A 14,669-nucleotide genomic window follows, 5' to 3' on the forward strand; every position below is an offset into this window, starting at 1 on the left:
AAACAAAAGAATCAAATAAAATAAAAAAGGCAGGGAGAGGCAAGCCCCCAATCTTTGGGGGTGGGGCTATTGTTTTGTTTCTGTTCTTGCTTTTTATATGTATTTTGTGTTTTTAGCATGTGTTTTTATGCTCTGAGCCACCCTGATATCTGCAAATGAAGGGTGGTTATACAAATATTAACAACAACACTTAGAATAGTAACTTTCAGTGGATGTTGAAGCTACAGCTCTCTCCCTATGTGAACACCACTGTGAGGTTTTTAAATGATTGTTCATGGCCCCTTCCCACTTTCTGGTCCAAATAGGTAAGGTCCACCCAACTAGGGATGTAAGAAGGCATTGGTTTCCGTTCCGACCCATATTTGTCATGTGCAGTGCTGCTTCCATTCCACTGCATTTCAGCCTTTTGTAAAACCACATTATTCGGTCACACTGTCTGCTATAGTGAAATTTTGCACAATTAATCACGTAATTATCATGTTATTCCACACCATTCTTTTCAATGCAAAGGAAACACAATGCAACTGGAGAGAGTTATCCATAGGAGACTATCAGCTGCAGACTGAAAATAACAACAACAGTGAATGCAAATCAAATTCGCCGAATTGACGTCTGTCCAGGAAATGAGATGGGTAAGTGAACATCAACGATTTCCATTCCTCCTTCCACCAGAATTTTCCAACATCTCTACACCCTTCCTGTGTATGTATGTGAGAGAGACCGGGGGGGGGGGGATGGGAGGATGCTGTGTCACACAAAATGAGAGTTTTTGTGTACACATTGCCATTGCTTCCTCTTCGCCTGGATTGTTGCCAACTTCCCAGGCCACAGGTCTCTGACAGATTCCGTCAGGGGGTTAAAAATGAGAGTTTTTGTGTACTGTTGCTGACAAATTCAGTGAGGAGAAGTACATATGGGGTGGAGTGGGGGAACAATAAAGAGAAGCAAAGAAAAACGGGAACTGGAGGAAGGAAAAGGGAGCAACTGAGGACCCAGTAAGATGGGGAAAGAGGAAGTAACCAAGATAGGGGTAGAGAGAGAAAAGACCGAGCATCAGACCATACAGATGCAGGTCCCAAATGTACACTTGTCCTGGGCCTAGGAGACCAAAGCCAGCCAGGGGGTCCTGCAAGGAACCAGGTGCTTTTTTGTTTGTGTTTATAACTTTATTCTAAAACGACTCCTACCCAGGGCCTCAGACAAGCTCTGCTTGGGCTTGGTGAGCACTATGGTGCGAAGGGAGAGAGGGAAAAAGAGGGGGAAAGGGGTGGACAAACAGACATGTTGGATGAGTGACAGAAATGAGAGGCTTGTGGCAATGCAAGAATGCTATGGGGAAATATTTATTTAGGAGACCACTGTAAACAAATGAAAACACTGGAGGATTCTAATAACACTTGTAATGTAACAAAGACTATGGGCAATATGGAGAGATATAAAATATGGATGACGAAATATTATGCAGTTGAAAATAGGACCCAGGGAGGGGATGGTGGTGAGTCTGGAGATTCAGAGAAATCTCTAAACATGAACATATATTTGGTATCGTTATAACTTTGCACTTGTAAAATCAAATAAAAATTATTTCAAAGCCAAAACAAGAGTGCTATGGGATGCCAACTTTTGGTGGTAACATGTGAAAGAAGTAAGGATGGGTACAGAGGCAGAAGGCTGCATGGTTAAAAGAGAAGGTGAGTGAGGCCTGCAGTGGTGCAGAAAGGGAGACCTAGAGGGAGAAAGGGAGATCAGTAATAAATTCATTTAAAGGGGGACACTGAAGCAAATTGCAATAAAAAATGATGTCCTGTGGCTAACTTAGTGCTGGGGCCTTGCTGAGTTAACAAAAACTGCCCTCAGAGTGCAGCACAGCCGGGAAAGGGACCCAACAAAGAGGAGAATAATTTTCCTTGTGTGTATTTTTAGGTTGCTAAACCCCTGAGGGGAGGAAACCGTCATACCTACTCTTTGTAAAGTGACATGTACACAGTTCACAGTATAAAAATAATGAACAGTAAAATTACAGCTGTAGCCCTTCCTCTATGGCACCCCTACGCAATTATTTGAGCTGCGCACCTGCTAACATTAAAACAATCTAGTTAAAACATTTTAAAAAGCTAAATGTAGCACGATGAAGCCACTGAAAAAGTCTTCCAAATAAGGATATCTTTCATTGTTTCCTAAAGGCTGACAAAGAAGGACCGAGGTGAAAGATAAGGCAAAGTCACAGATTGAAAGGACTGTGAGAAGCTTCTCAGGGTTAAGAGCGAACTCATGCAGGAATGAATTGCCAAAGGCTTTAAAGAAGCCCACTTCACCTATCCTATTAAACCATCGTTAAAATAAAAGCATGGCTTAACATGAACAAGGAGCATGCAGATGGATGTTGCTTGAAAGGTCCCTGTTTGTGACCCCCATCCCACGTGCTACAGCACTAGGGAAGAATCAAGTAATACTCTGGCTTTTCATTACATCCGAATCCAGGCTTGTGGTTTCTCTTCAAATGAACCACAATCTGAAGCCAAGGTTTGTTCCTGGCTTACCACTCGTGGTTTGGTGAAAACGAGTCCCAGTTCAGTAAAGATGCTAAACCAGACTATGACTCACAGGAGCCAACTCCTATGGGCTGAGGTCCCTTCCCCCCCAATAAAATATTGGGGGAGGGCAGGCACCCCTCAAAGTTGATGGGCATTCCATTCAAATGGTGTGGGCGTTTTGTAATTGATTATGTGGGGTGGGGCTTACCTGCCCCCCCCCATTTTATTCCCGTTGGCACCCTTGCTTTGGCTTATTTCCTCCCTAGAGTGGCACCAGTTGGAGCTGGGTAAAAGCTAAAGGAACCCCTGACCATTAGGTCCAGTCATGGCCAACTCTGGGTTGCGGCGCTCATTTCACTTTATTGGCCAAGGGAGCCGGCGTACAGCTTCTGGGTCATGTGGCCAGCATGACTAAGCTGCTTCTGGTGAACCAGAGCAGCGCACGGAAATGCCATTTACCTTCCTGCTGGAGTGGTACCTATTTATCTGCTTGCACTGGCATGCTTTCGAACTGCTGGGTTGGAAGGAGCAGGGAGCTCACCCCATCACAGAGATTCGAACCGCCGACCTTCTGATCACCAAGTCCTAGGCTCTGTGGTTTAACCCACAGCGCCACCCACGTCCCTTCGGGTAAGAACAAAGCGCCCACAATTTCAGCAACAAGAATTAGCATGCTGCTCTTTCACATTTAACCATTGTTAATTTTATCCTTGATTTCATGGAAGGGTGGTGAACCTCAGGCCCAGAGGCCAAGTGGGCCTTCCAGGCCACATGCAACAGTCTCTCTCTCCCCCAGGCCACGCCCCTTCTTCCTAGGCCACACCCCTCCCTTGGGCTCAAGTGTTTTGAACTGGGATAAGGCCTTGCTAGGATGGAGAGTCCATTTTTTGCATGGCTGGAGCACTGCTGACTGTAGAAATGTAAAGAGTTCCTTCTGGAGCTCGAGTCCCGGTTCCTCTGGGTTGCAGCCCCAGTGCAGTTGTCTATGAAGCAATGTGAACCTTGAGTTGAAAAAGGTTTTAACCTGATATGTGAATGAGGTTTATGTGAAAAGTCTAAAAGACCTTAGCAGGCTTCCATTTCTTCTGCTTGTGGCTCACTGCTCTGCTCACCTGAAACCTGTAGAGGCTGCCGTCTGGTCTGAGATTCAGATTCTTCGAATCCTGAAGAGGATAGATGTAGCCGTACCTGATAATCATACTTCCCAAATTGAGTGCCTCTAAAAAAGAAAGATATCAGCTGCCTTCACTGGCGCACACAGAGCATAGCCAAACATGCAAAAACAATCAGCTATTAAAAAGACAAGAATTCAAATACAGTGGTACCTTGGTTCTCAAACTTAATCTGTTCCAGAAGTCTGTTCCAAAACTAAAGCGTTCCAAAACCAAGGCCCTCTTTCCCATAGAAAGTAATGCAAAATTCTAGACTTTTAAAAACAACCCCTAGAACAGCAATTTAACATGAATTTTACTATCTAACGAGACCATCAATCCATAAAATGAAAGCAATAATCAATGTGCTGTACTATTCAATAAATAAGACAGTATTGTAGATGATTGGTGCAGGTGCCCTGGAAACAATAGCCAACAGCCGCATCAGACATTCGGCTTCCAAAAAACATTCAAAAACCGGAACATTTACTTCCAGGTTTTCGGCGTTTGAGAACCAAGGTACCACCGTACTGGGGGGGGAGGGGAGAGAAGAGGGAAAGGGTGGTGTCAGGGAACTGCCATTGGAGCCAGAGGCGGAGGCAAGGCTCCCAAGCGATGCTGGAGAAGGGCCCAACAGGAAGAGAGGCAGCTCATCGGCTGGGGAAGGAAATCAGCGTAACACCAGGGATAAAGGGGGGCAGATGGGGGAATCGGTGAGGGGGCTCCAGGACTCATCGCCAGAGACCAGCGGGGAGAGCATGGGTCCTCTGCTGTCCACACCCACCCTGCGCAGAAGACGTCCGCGCAGGGAGAGTAGGCGGAGACTTGGCGTCAAAGAGCTTCTTTGCTGGAAGAGGTTCAAGAAACGCCCACTGACGGATTCTGCTAGCGACTGAAACAGCCACGAAGTGAAGGGCTGTCCAGACAGAAAAGGTTTAACCAGGCAACCTAGCCAGGAGTGGCGGCAACTTACGCACAAGCAACCCCTATAACCATTACAAGTGGGGAGGAAGCTTGACTAAACGCCACCCGTGTTTCCCGCCAAAACTCACCTTCGTCGGTAATCTGCAGTCGCTGCATAAGCCACTGTAGCATATCAGAACCTGGGAAGCAAGAGCAGACAGTGTAAATCATCAGAATAGCAAAACTTCACATTCTGACCTCCGCGACCTGCTTACAGGAACCGCCTCTCGTCTAGAAAGCCCGCCCCTGAGGAAAAGGCAGATCCAGACCTGCAACTCCCACCCTCAGCCGCTACAAGAGACTTGTCAGACTGGAAATGGGTAACAGCTTGGCTTTTTTCCAGATAGGTTTCAAACGTGGGTTGAAAAAGTGACAGTCACTTGTAGCCACGTGTACGTATGCTCGTCCCACTTTCACTTCTCTTTGTATTTGATATCTTATTGATTTGTTTCAGAAGGGCAAACATTTGTCCATAGCAAGGCGGTGTCATAGCAAAGCATAACAAGAGGGCGGGCGGGTGGGAAATCCGGCGAAGAGGGCTGTCCCACAGCCGCACTGTGGTTTAAGTTTTGCCGCAGCCAGTGCTGATTGGACAGCGGCCAGATAGCGTTGGCCTCCACCCCCAGCCAGATCACTGCGGGCCCGATGCCAGTGGCGTAGCGTGGGTTGTCAGCACCCGGGGCAAGGCAAGTAATTTGCACCCCCTAACCCGTGGATTTGCGCCCCCTAACCCTAAGCCCCAGATGTTGCGCCCGGTGCGGCCGGCCCCCCCTGCACCCCCCACGCTATGCCACTGCCCGATGCCCACCTGCAACGCCGCCCACTGAAAAGCGGACAACCTTGACACATAAGGGACAGTAAGGAAAGAAAGAAAAATCAAAATCAAAGCTTGGCCACCAATTTCCTACACCAGATGTTCCTATGATGACCAGCTGGCACAGTTCTGGGGAAGGAGATGCTCGGTGGAACTTTGCATTCAGCAAAGCTGATGAAATGACACGTGATTCCTATTTCCCCCATTGATGCACCTGGAATGGCTACCCCCAAATGACAGCTGAGGGGAGAGGAGGCCGGATGGAGCTGCCCTGCCACGGCAGAGTTGATGGAGTGAGCTGTGGTTCACAACTCTCCCAGTGAGTCTGTCTCCTAGCTAGTCTCTCGCCTGGCTTCAACTTGCTACTCCAACAAGGACCAGAAGAATCTGGGAAGCCATGTGCACAGTGTTCGAAACTCCCATTGTTCCAGGCGCATTTTGTGACAGGGGATTTCATTAATGGCAGCAGTTTCTGGGAACACTACTGCGCCTAAAATTTCAAATTAAAACTGCCACTGCTGAAAGAAGAGGGCCTTTTTCTGCCTCCCCACTTCCAGCCGCTCTCTGAAGAATGGAGAAGGGACCCTCATAAGAATATTAGAGGGGTGGGCAAGGGAAGTGTTATATGCTGAGTTGAATAGGATCCAAAATGCATCAGTCTGATTGGTCCTAGAACAATAGGATTCAGGATGCAGCAGTCTAATTGGCCCCAGAACAATAGGATCCAGAATGCAGCAGTCTGATTGGCCCACAGGAGCCACCCAATCCAGCTCCAGATGGAAGTGAATCCGCAACCTGATTGGCCTACAGGTGAATCCTGGAATTAGCCAATCACGTGGGGCCCTTTGTGTAAATAATGTATATAAAGCAGACATTCTGGGGGAACTTCCATTCCTCCTCACCACTATGAGCTGAATAAAGAGCATGAAATCCACTCTTGACTCCAAGTATATTTCAGGAAGCATGGCTTTGTTTTTTGCACTCTTTAGATGAGGACTAGACCACGTGAAAAATGAACACAAGACTTTAGCTGCACTTCATTCAATTTCAGTTTTGTATTCTTGTTATAAAAAAGTGTGCCTAAACACTCCATTGCGACACCCATAACCAACAGGTTTAAGGTTTCATTTAGCTCCTAGCTTTCATATTTCAGTTTCTAACACAGTTTCTGAGTCACAGGTTGGTTGGTCATACTTTTTTTAATGAAGCTCTGTTTTAAAAAAAGCAGGATGAATAAATATTTGAGTTTACATCCCTTTCTCTGATAAGCATTCAAAATCTTTTGTGTCATTTTTAACTGATTTGAAAATGTGGAGAACTAAAATTAAGGTGTGGTAGGGGGAATGGAAACACAGAGAATCTGAAGTTGAAAGTTAGCTATCTGGGAACAAAGCAGTTTCAGGGCAGTAAACTATTCTGGTTCATTTGGTTACAGACATCAGAGGTGGCATGGAAATCTTAGCAATACAGCAACCAAGGCGAGAAGGGTGGGATGACAGGAGATGCTCTGTTCTTGTGATGTTTAACTTCCTGTTCAAATTCTAAAAGCCGTAGGATGAAATAACTGCCTTCTCATCCTCTCACCAACTCCTTCATAGCAAATGGGCTGACAGGAGTTTTAGACCAAAACATCTGGAGGGCACCAGGTTGAGGGAAATTGGTCTTTTTTAAAATAAAAAAAACACTTCGGGAGTTAATATTATGACTCTAATTATCTAAATCCCTCTGCTTTCTAAAAGCTCATATTCCTGCCAGTTCTCAATGCATATGTTTTACTGCATACTTTCGTGAAAGAGGGAGAGTATACAGGATTGCCACTGAAAGGCTAAATCATAATCCAACGTCAGGGGAAACGGAATTGTGTTCTCTCGACAAGGTGACTCATTGGGAACCTTATTATTTCCTGTGCGAAAGAGAAAGGGCAAGCTAGCCAGGAACTGTGCAATTCAATTAGTGGTTTGTAAATTAAAATGGAACACAAAGAGAGATGTCAGGTTTCAGAGGCCAGAGCTTGTAACTTGGGGAGCAAAATAAAAGGAGGCATGGAACCAGTACAAAAGGACACATTACCATCTTCAACAGAGGTATGTTTGGTGAGCTGTAGGGGAATTGACTGGGTGGAGGAAAATTATAAATAAGCCACAGAGTGCTTTGTTTCAAAGGCATTAAAAATATACATACATAGATACATACAGGAAAAAATATAATATCAACCAGTTGGAGTCAGGAGAAGAGTTTAATACATATCATGAATGAATCTGGCATTAAGCCACCCCTGTTTCTGCCACCTATCTTTGTACTCTGCACTGTAGGACAGGTTAAAACTAGAAGTTTTAAATAGGGCAAGGCTTCAGGAATGCACTCCCTCCCTGAGCATGTCCTAATCTTCATCTCCAAATGCCTCCACAATGCAGATTAAAAATGTTAACCTTTCCTGACATTGTGCTGATCACTTGAGACTTTTGCCAAGCAGCCAGGAGCTCTTATCCCTACTATCTGCTTCCTGAAATAGATGAAATTAAAAGATTAGCCTGTAACGCAGACCTGTGCTAGGCAACCCAGCTTGCACCTGTTCTTTTCCCTTAAAGCGGCTGTGCTTATTTTCTGAATCCTGGGGAAACATCATCCATCCCTGGCACAATGTGAGTGGAGCTGTTCCTGTTTATTCCAGGCGAGACTGTGGCCTAAGATCTCTAAAGTTCATAGAGTTGTGGCCAATGGTGTTGCTCAGCTGCATTTATTCGTCGCTTACTCTGTAAAGTACCTCAAAGCGGCTTATGATAAAAAAAACCATATACAGTGGTACCTCGGGTTAAGTACTTAATTCGTTCTGGAGGTCCGTACTTAACCTGAAACTGTTCTTAACCTGAAGCACCACTTTAGCTAATGGGGCCTCCTGCTGCGTCGCTGGAGTACGATTTCTGTTCTCATCCTTAAGCAAAATTCTTAACCTGAAGCACTGCTTCTGGGGTAGCGGAATCTGTACCCTGAAGTGTATGTAACCTGAAACGTATGTAACCCAAGGTACCACTGTACAGTGTGTAAAATAAAATGCATCCAAATGATATTAAACATTATTGACTAAAAATGCTCATCCTGCAATAACATAAAGGGGGGAAATCTTTCCCTAAGAGCCAAACTCCTGGGTGAACAGGAATATCTTTACCTGATAATGATAGTGCCAGGAGCACCGTTGAAACACATACATTCAACTATTCGAGAGCCGCCAATGAAAAGGGCCATTCTTGTGTTGACACCCTCCAGACCTCCCTCAGTGGGGCACATCAAGTAGGGACTCAGATGACAAACACAGGGTCTGAGTAGAGCGGCAGATCCTAAGGTATTAGGGTCCTGATCCTCATATGGGTTTATAGCTCAAAAACAACACTTTAAATTGAGTCTGGGAGATGATCAGCAGCCAGTGCAGCTATGCTAAAAACAGAACTATATGCTCAGACCTCCTACCTCTGATCAACAATCTGGCCAACAAACTCTGCACTAGCTGCAGTTTCTGAACCATCTTCAAAGGCAGCCCCTTGTGCAATGCACTGCAGTAATAAGGTTTCCCTCATTGCATATCTTCTTAGGTGCCATTGGGCAATGAAACAATCTATGGCCTTTAAAACTGCGGGGTATTGTTTTCATTTGTTACTATGGTATACAATTTTGGGTCTTTATTTTGCAAACCACCCTGTGGTCCTCGGCATAGAAACTTATTTAATGACAATAAGAAAGAATTTTTCAGTTATTCCCCCCTCTACCCTGCAAGCACACCCAGAAACCAAACAAACACACAATGCACCGTAAACATGCTCTGGAGAGTTCCCCAACCTTCTGAAGCTGATATCAGGAGCTGGAGCAGCAGAGGTTGGGAAAAACATGGAAAACTGTACCCCTACTTGTTGGAAGCCTTACAATCAGATGCTAACCCCCAGAAACCTTTTCAATTATAAAAATGCAGTGTTAGCAGGACTGTACAGATGTTTAACACCCAGAGAAAGGCAGCTATGATTTAAAAATAGAAAGTATCCCATTTTCCTGTTGCCTCAGTCAGAGACGAGACTGGTTTTATACTGTTATAGGAGATGTTAAAAGTTTGGTGAATGTTGATATTCTCATGTGAATGCTGACTACCTAGATGGATTGGAATCTATTTGTTTAATATGCAAACTGCCCTGGGATTTTTTAACCACAGGGCAGCATACAAATATATCAAACAAACAAATAAATAGTGTACTGATTCACATGACACAGCCAGTCAAACTATGGTGTACCAAGACTGCACTGATATCCAGTCTCCTGGAGAGGAACTCACACTTGCTTTGCTTCTTCCCAGTTCTTTAACTCCCATGCCATGCTAAACCAAGGTTTGGCTTAGTGCAAACCGATGCAATGTACATTTCAGCACTCTTAAGTCATTCTGTTGACTTCAGTGGTACTATCAACCAAGAAGAGGCTGGCTTTGTCTCAGAGGTATACATTTCTCAAATCATCTCTCCATTCCTGGCTTTTGACATAAATCTCTCAGGTGCTTGTTATTCATTAGTCAAACATTTGTTCCATCTTTTGTCAAATAACACTCAAGGCAACTAGCAATAATAATAGCAACACCAATAACATTGCGATCAATATCAGGGAGGGGAAACAAAGCAAACGAAACAGCAATAAAGTCGATATAAATACCAATCAGTTTTAACAAATTTAGTGTTCAGCTTCTGGCCAGGCAGAGTGTGGTCTTGGAAAATTTCACAGAACTGTTTTCCCCGACCTCAGGGCAACTTTCCGTACACACCTTGTAGCGAAGTTAAAAATCAACTTCATTCTTTTGAATAAGTCAACAATTGTTCCGGGTGAGTCCATGCTTATTTGGCAAACTCACTAAAACAGGTTCCTACAGGGCTGCCGGTTCTTCACTGAGAGACTGAGCCTATGCCTTTAAATATTCTAAGACACAATGACAGAATGCAGCTGGTGAACATGACCCACTCCTCTCCTCTGTCTGTTGTGGAGCAAAATTAAAATCTGCTGGCTACAGCAATCATCAGATTGGCAAAGAAACAGCGTGGGACAGGCAGGGGCTGCACTTTCTCTCAGTGCCTTGGAACACTGAAAGGAACAATCTGTGGGTTAAGAGCTGGTCTCCTGAACTTACTGGAATATTACCAGGGGATGGTGGAACTTGTCATACAATCAGCACCCGAGTGGCTAAAAAGAAACGGACAAGTTCTACTTTCTTCTGTGAATCTACCCCTTGGACTGAGCTTTTGCATGGTTCTGGTTTTCCACTGAATTCAACCACAATGCACTTGGTGATGCTGTGCAGTTTAGTTCCTTCATTATGCTCCTCAGAACAGGGGCATACCTAGGGGTGGGTCAGGGTTGACCCCTGCCAAGAACACAGGCCCAGGAGAGCGCAGAAATCATGCCTCTCCACTCTTGACTTGTAGTGGCTAGGATTTCGCCCACCCATCTACCCGAGTCCTCGCTGGGCCACTCTTCCGCTGCTCTGGGCAACCAGGTGAGGCACACATCTCCTCTGGGCACCTCAGCAGACAAACACAAGGGAGGGCACAAATACAGCTCCTTGCCAAGGGCACAAGGGAGCCTAGGTACGCCTCTGCCTCATAAAGGCACAAAGGAACTTCTGTGAACCATAACTTCCCCTTCCAGTTCTACCTGCTAATTTCAACTGACTTCCAGGACACCTTAGTCTTCAGTGAAGAGGGTTTGGTACATATGGCAAGGGCAAAATGGTAGTAAAGTATTTACAACATGCTCTGGAGCTTGCTTTTTTTAATTAATAATAATAATAACAATCCACAAGGAGGTGCTTAGAGTATGTTTGCAGGGTTGCCTTGTGTGAACATAGCTGGCAGGCACCAGAGTACAATTGTTGTTGCAGAATACTCAGTAGACAGTAATGACAGGCTCGCAACTTCAAAGCACCACCGCTACCTGCCTATTTCAGATTCAGTGTGTTCTGAGGGGAGGACTGCTGCAATTTACAGGCCTAGGGGTAAGTTGGATATTTTGCTCCCAATTTTGCGATCCCACGACAGCACAAACATTCCTTATCATAAATTGTCTTCTTTCGCGGTGTCAGGATGGCAGTCCCCTTGCGGCTGAAGGACTGTGTAATTGTGACTGTTGGATTATTTTATACAAAAGGGGGTAAATGGTTTCTGTTGCACTTTGTAGCTGCTACTGTCAGACTTACCAGTCATTGCATGTGGGATATCGACGACCGTGACCTTCTGAGCGTGCGTTTTGATGCCAGAACTTGGGTCCTGCATCTCCACCAACAGAACTTCCAGCTGCAAATTGGAGCAGGTGCATGTTAAGAAAAACAGGGGGAATGTGTTGAGCATGTAAAACAAAATCAAAAGAGTCAAGAAGTTTGGTCGGCCTCACTTTCTCTTCCAATATCCCATCAATTTCATAGCTATTCCAGTGGTGTTATTCTATTACAGAAAAACCAAATGAGTATTTCGTGTGTCCCATGATGCTTGTTGTTGCATTTGGTGGTCAAAGCATTCCAGTGACAGCTACTACTTATAATACACATACTTCTCACTAGGAATGCATTACATTAGCGGTCAGGTACTCTTACCTAGACAGTATCTTTTAAAGCAGAGACATCACCTTGCCAACAAAGGTCCAAATAGTTAAAGCTATGGTTTTCCCAGTAGTGATGTATGGAAGTGAGAGCTGGACCATAAAGAAGGCTGATCGCCGAAGAATTGATGCTTTTGAATTATGGTGCTGGAGGAGACTCTTGAGAGTCCCATGGACGGCAAGAAGATCAAACCTATCCATTCTGAAGGAAATCAGCCCTGAGTGCTCACTGGAAGGACAGATCCTGAAGCGGAGGCTCCAATACTTTGGCTACCTCATGAGAAGAGAAGACTCCCTGGGAAAGACCCTGAAGTTGAGGGCACAAGGAGAAGGGGACGACAGAGGACGAGATGGTTGGACAGTGTTCTCGAAGCTACCAGCATGAGTTTGACCAAACTGCGAGAGACAGTGGAAGACAGGAGTGCCTGGCGTGCTCTGGTCCATGGGGTCACGAAGAGTCGGACACGACTAAACGACTAAACAACAACACTCTTACCTGCCAGAGCTCATCCTGCTCTCCTGCTTCCCATTCCCACCCCACATTTCCCAATGGGATTATGATGTTCTTGGGCAAGATAGATAACAGCAGGGAAGAGGAGAGAAGGAAGTAAGGAAGAACTGGGTTGCTCAAGTATTCTTTGAAATTCCAGCCTCAAAGTCCATTGCTAGGCACAGCTGAGATTCATCAACGTACTTAAAAACTTTATTGAGGTTTTTTATTTTTACTGTTCAACTTGAGCAACCCAACATTTTTGGGAGCCAATCAGGTGGGTGGCTGCCCATCCCTAATCATAAGAAACAAATAAACAAAGCAGGCAGAAATTAAGAATCTAGGTGGCTGCAAAAGGCACAGACGCAAGGCAAAGCAAAAGGAGAAAGCTTAAGGCAGGGGTAGCCAACATGGTGAAAATACAAATGTTGTTCAACGCCCATCAATCCCTCCAGCATGGCCAAAGTCCTGGGATTATAGGAGTTGTGGTCTAACAGCACCTGAGCAATCGGCTACCCTTGGCCTAAGGTGTAACAAGTCTTTTTTTCTTTTCTTATGATCCACAAACCACTACACTAGATAGTGAGGGGGAGAGGAAAAGGAGTACTGCCACATTCACATTCACCAAACCAGCTGACCACTTGCACTTGCGGACCAAGACAACTGCAACCTCGGTTGACATTGACTACGGAGGAGAACTGTGCGTCAGTCAGGAGCTCTTGCTGTTAACATATGTCTGCTGTCCCTGGAAAGCAAACGGCAGCCACTGGTATGAGGAACAGAAAGGGGATTCAAATGGAAGTGTGGTGGGGAGGAGGAGACAAGGGCACCTGAGAGCAGAAGCCAGAATGTTGCTCTACCTGTTCTGGCAAAGCACTCAGTAGACAAGGCAGGCTGATCTGCTCCTCTTGCTGGTACTGAAGGAGTGCTGAGCTATAAAATGGTGCCACTGTGACTCATGATGTACAGGTCACACATTTGTATTTTCCCTTTTCCTTCTTCCCAGCAGAAGGGAGGGTGAAACGAAAGGGCATCTGCCTGTTGTTCCAGCTTGATGCAGGACAAAAGAACTCTATACTCGACAATATATTCATAAGAGATCATAGGGCCTGTCCCAGCTCAGTGTGGAGAGTTGAAGAATGTGCAGGATGGGATAAGGACTTCTGTCCCTCGTCTTGTTGTTCTGTATTAAAATAAAGCAGCTGTTGTATGCAGGTAGGGGCTGGAGTAACTGCAGGAACATTCAACCTCTGCAAGAAAGGGGCAGATAAGTCTCATTTTTGGACATGAAGACCACACACCTGCATAACACATGGGGCTGGAGAAATTGTCTCCTGATTTGAAAGTATTGACCTAAAACCCACAATAATTTGGAAATATGTCCTTCTCCTTAAAAAAACTTTATTGTCTATGGGAGGGATAAAAAATTATGTCCTGCAGTTGGAGAAGTTACAGGAAAGTGGTAATGCCGCTCACATCTCTTCCATTTTATCAAGAAGGCTCTGGTCACAGTAGACTAGAAGAAGAAGAAGAAGAATTTGGATTTGATATCCCACCTTTCACTCCCCTTCAGGAGTCTCAAAGCGGCTAACATTCTCCTTTCCCTTCCTCCCCCACAACAAACACTCTGTGAGGTGAGTGGGGCTGAGAGACTTCAAAGAAGTGTGACTGGCCCAAGGTCACCCAGCAGCTGCATGTGGAGGAGCGGAGACGCGAACCCGGTTCCCCAGATTACGAGACTACCGCTCTTAACCACTACACCACACTGGCTCTCTAAAATGGATTGCTTAGAGCCCGGTAGTGTACTTTTTTCAAATGTGAAAGGTACGGTAAGTCAAGAAGGAACAATGACATTCCCAATATCTACTGATGCCACCGAAGACGGTTCCATCCTGTTCACCTTTCATTCACTTGAACATAACCCAGAATGCATGTGGCAAGGACCTGGCACGTGGTGTTTATGTCTTAACACTTATCTATTCACACCCAAATAGCTGCATCAAAAAGCACTAGTAATACATCCAGACACATGTCTGGATCCAGACACATGTCCCTAAATGTATGCTATCCGCCATTTGTGTTAGCTGCAGGAAACCCCAATG

The 14,669-nt window shown here is 45.3% G+C and overlaps 1 protein-coding gene across 3 annotated transcripts in view; it reads right to left on the bottom strand.

Moving 5' to 3' along the window:
• The window catches only part of RGS9 (regulator of G protein signaling 9), a 72,718-nt gene that overhangs the window by 53,103 nt on the left and 4,946 nt on the right, over nucleotides 1–14,669 (bottom strand). For all 3 annotated transcript variants that reach the window (XR_014165315.1, XM_081899673.1, XM_081899674.1), the window contains exons 2-4: nucleotides 11,680–11,776; nucleotides 4,738–4,788; nucleotides 3,647–3,753 (exon numbers count right to left, since the gene is read on the bottom strand). Coding sequence is in view for 2 of the 3 variants with exons in the window: in XM_081899673.1 (XP_081755799.1) it covers nucleotides 3,647–3,753; nucleotides 4,738–4,788; nucleotides 11,680–11,776 (255 nt within the window). In the remaining variant the exon portion in view is untranslated. The remainder of the gene's footprint in view (nucleotides 1–3,646; nucleotides 3,754–4,737; nucleotides 4,789–11,679; nucleotides 11,777–14,669) is intronic.

This window comes from Podarcis melisellensis (genome assembly GCF_964234715.1).
Source record: "Podarcis melisellensis genome assembly, chromosome: 2".
Lineage (NCBI taxonomy): Eukaryota > Metazoa > Chordata > Lepidosauria > Squamata > Lacertidae > Podarcis > Podarcis melisellensis.